This window comes from Perkinsus marinus, assembly GCF_000006405.1.
Source record: "Perkinsus marinus ATCC 50983 genomic scaffold scf_1104296931818, whole genome shotgun sequence".
Lineage (NCBI taxonomy): Eukaryota > Perkinsozoa > Perkinsida > Perkinsidae > Perkinsus > Perkinsus marinus.
In genome coordinates this window covers 1-1,696 of record NW_003215649.1, presented here as the reverse complement: position 1 = coordinate 1,696, position 1,696 = coordinate 1, and the positions used below count along the sequence as shown (strand labels likewise).

The following is a 1,696-nucleotide window of genomic DNA, read 5'->3' as shown; positions in this document are numbered from 1 at the left end:
TCTCACACCCATACCACACCATCATCATCTTCGATGTCCCAGCGACCGATCTATACTGCAATACTACGTAAGGTGACCGACAGACTCAAGCCAACGCTCATCAACATCATTGACGACTCGGCCAAGCATGCTTCACATGCTCCTATGAGGGTACGTGGTCATTATCCTATAAGCATTATCATGGTTGTCCTCTTCTCAGGGCAGTGGTCGACTGGAGACGCATTTCCGAGTTGAAGTCGTGTCTGATGAGTTCAAAGGGCTCAATCGAGTACAGCGTCAGAAGTAGGCCAACGATCAGTGGGATCAACTTCCTCGCGAGTTTTTACTCCGTCAACATCCACATCGTGAGATTTCCTCACCTCGTGTTCGCAGTGTCCTCGTGTGAATCAGTATTCATTTGCGTATGCCTAAATCGATGGCTGTTGTCTGAGATTTTTTCTGGTGGAGTTTCGTAGCGTCATTGATATACATTACAATAGATCGTCGTGTTGGGTCACTCCGCCTTGATTTTACGGGGGCTTCCCTGATGTTGCGGCTGATGGTGCAATCGCGCAAGTCGTTGACGAACCGATAGATCAACACATGTATTTCTCCTTCTCAGATTAATGTACTCGATACTGTCCGACGAGATGGACTCTAATCCGGGTGGTACCGTGCATGCATTAAGTATGTCGTGCAAGACTCCTGATGAGGTTAAGACCGATAAGAGCTGATTGTCACTAATAACTGCAATCATTCGTTTCTAGGCTATCACCTCTTGAGTTCTTCAACCCGTGGTGAACTTCATTGACTTACATGCCTAGTCAGTATTCCAGGTTTCGCAGTTATTGTCAGAAGAGCACTGCTCTCCAGGATGGGACTTGCCACCATACTGCTGCAGGGATGTATTGTGTGTGCTGTCTCCCTCTCGATGATGTGCGGACGATGGTTCGGACATGGAAAGGGGATGGCCCGTAGGTTTGTTTTTTCACGACTTCGCCGAGCATGCTCTATTAAACTTCAATAATCAAAGCCTCTACCACGGTTATTATAAGTATTTGTTTTGGCAGATTCAGCTACAACTGCTGTTGCTTGCCACGGTTCAGAGAGAAGTGTAAAAGTAACCGAGGGCAGAATTGAGGCAACCCAGCCTCAGGTAGCCCAGATGGTAGCATATGGCGCACCGGAGCATCTCAGCTCTATGGAATTCTCATAAGCCACATCATCCTAGTCAGAATAGTCACAACACTCTTGTCATCCACACATTCGCCGTCGCCGCTTATTAAGCGAGCTAAAGGTTATTGGCCTCAGCTGCAGCGGATGTTCGTTCATTCAGCAGCTTCGTATCATCGAATGTTACAGCATATCATCGTAGTGGTGCATTGTTATTATTACATCATTGCAGTTTCGATTGATATTTCTTCTATTCAATAATAATGTCGACTATTATCTCCATTAAGGGCCGTGAGATCCTCGATTCTCGTGGCAACCCGACCGTTGAGGTTGATCTTACCACTAAGGACGGCATGTTCCGCGCTGCCTGCCCCTCTGGTGCTTCCACTGGCGAGTTCGAGGCTCTTGAGCTCCGTGATGGTGATAAGGCCCGTTATCAGGGTAAGGGTGTCCTCAAGGCTGTCGCCAACGTCGAGAAAGTCATTGCCCCCGCTATCATCGGCAAGACGTTACCGATCAGCCGGTATTGATAAGTTTATGGTTG

The 1,696-nt window shown here is 47.8% G+C and overlaps 2 protein-coding genes across 2 annotated transcripts; both read left to right on the top strand.

The window, feature by feature from the left end:
* Positions 1-33: 33 nt before the first annotated feature.
* On the top strand, positions 34-713 carry Pmar_PMAR021255 (UV-induced protein uvi31, putative; the record flags this gene model as incomplete). The annotated part of the gene is made up of 3 exons (XM_002786239.1): positions 34-150; positions 200-282; positions 602-713. The coding sequence occupies 3 exons, from the start codon at positions 34-36 to the stop codon at positions 711-713; spliced, it is 312 nt and encodes a 103-aa protein (XP_002786285.1).
* Positions 714-1,415: 702 nt separating this feature from the next.
* Pmar_PMAR021254 (enolase, putative) lies at positions 1,416-1,682 on the top strand (the record flags this gene model as incomplete). Its single annotated transcript, XM_002786238.1, has 1 exon — positions 1,416-1,682. One exon carries the CDS (start codon positions 1,416-1,418, stop codon positions 1,680-1,682), a length of 267 nt encoding a protein of 88 aa, XP_002786284.1.
* Between the last annotated feature and the right edge of the window lie 14 nt (positions 1,683-1,696).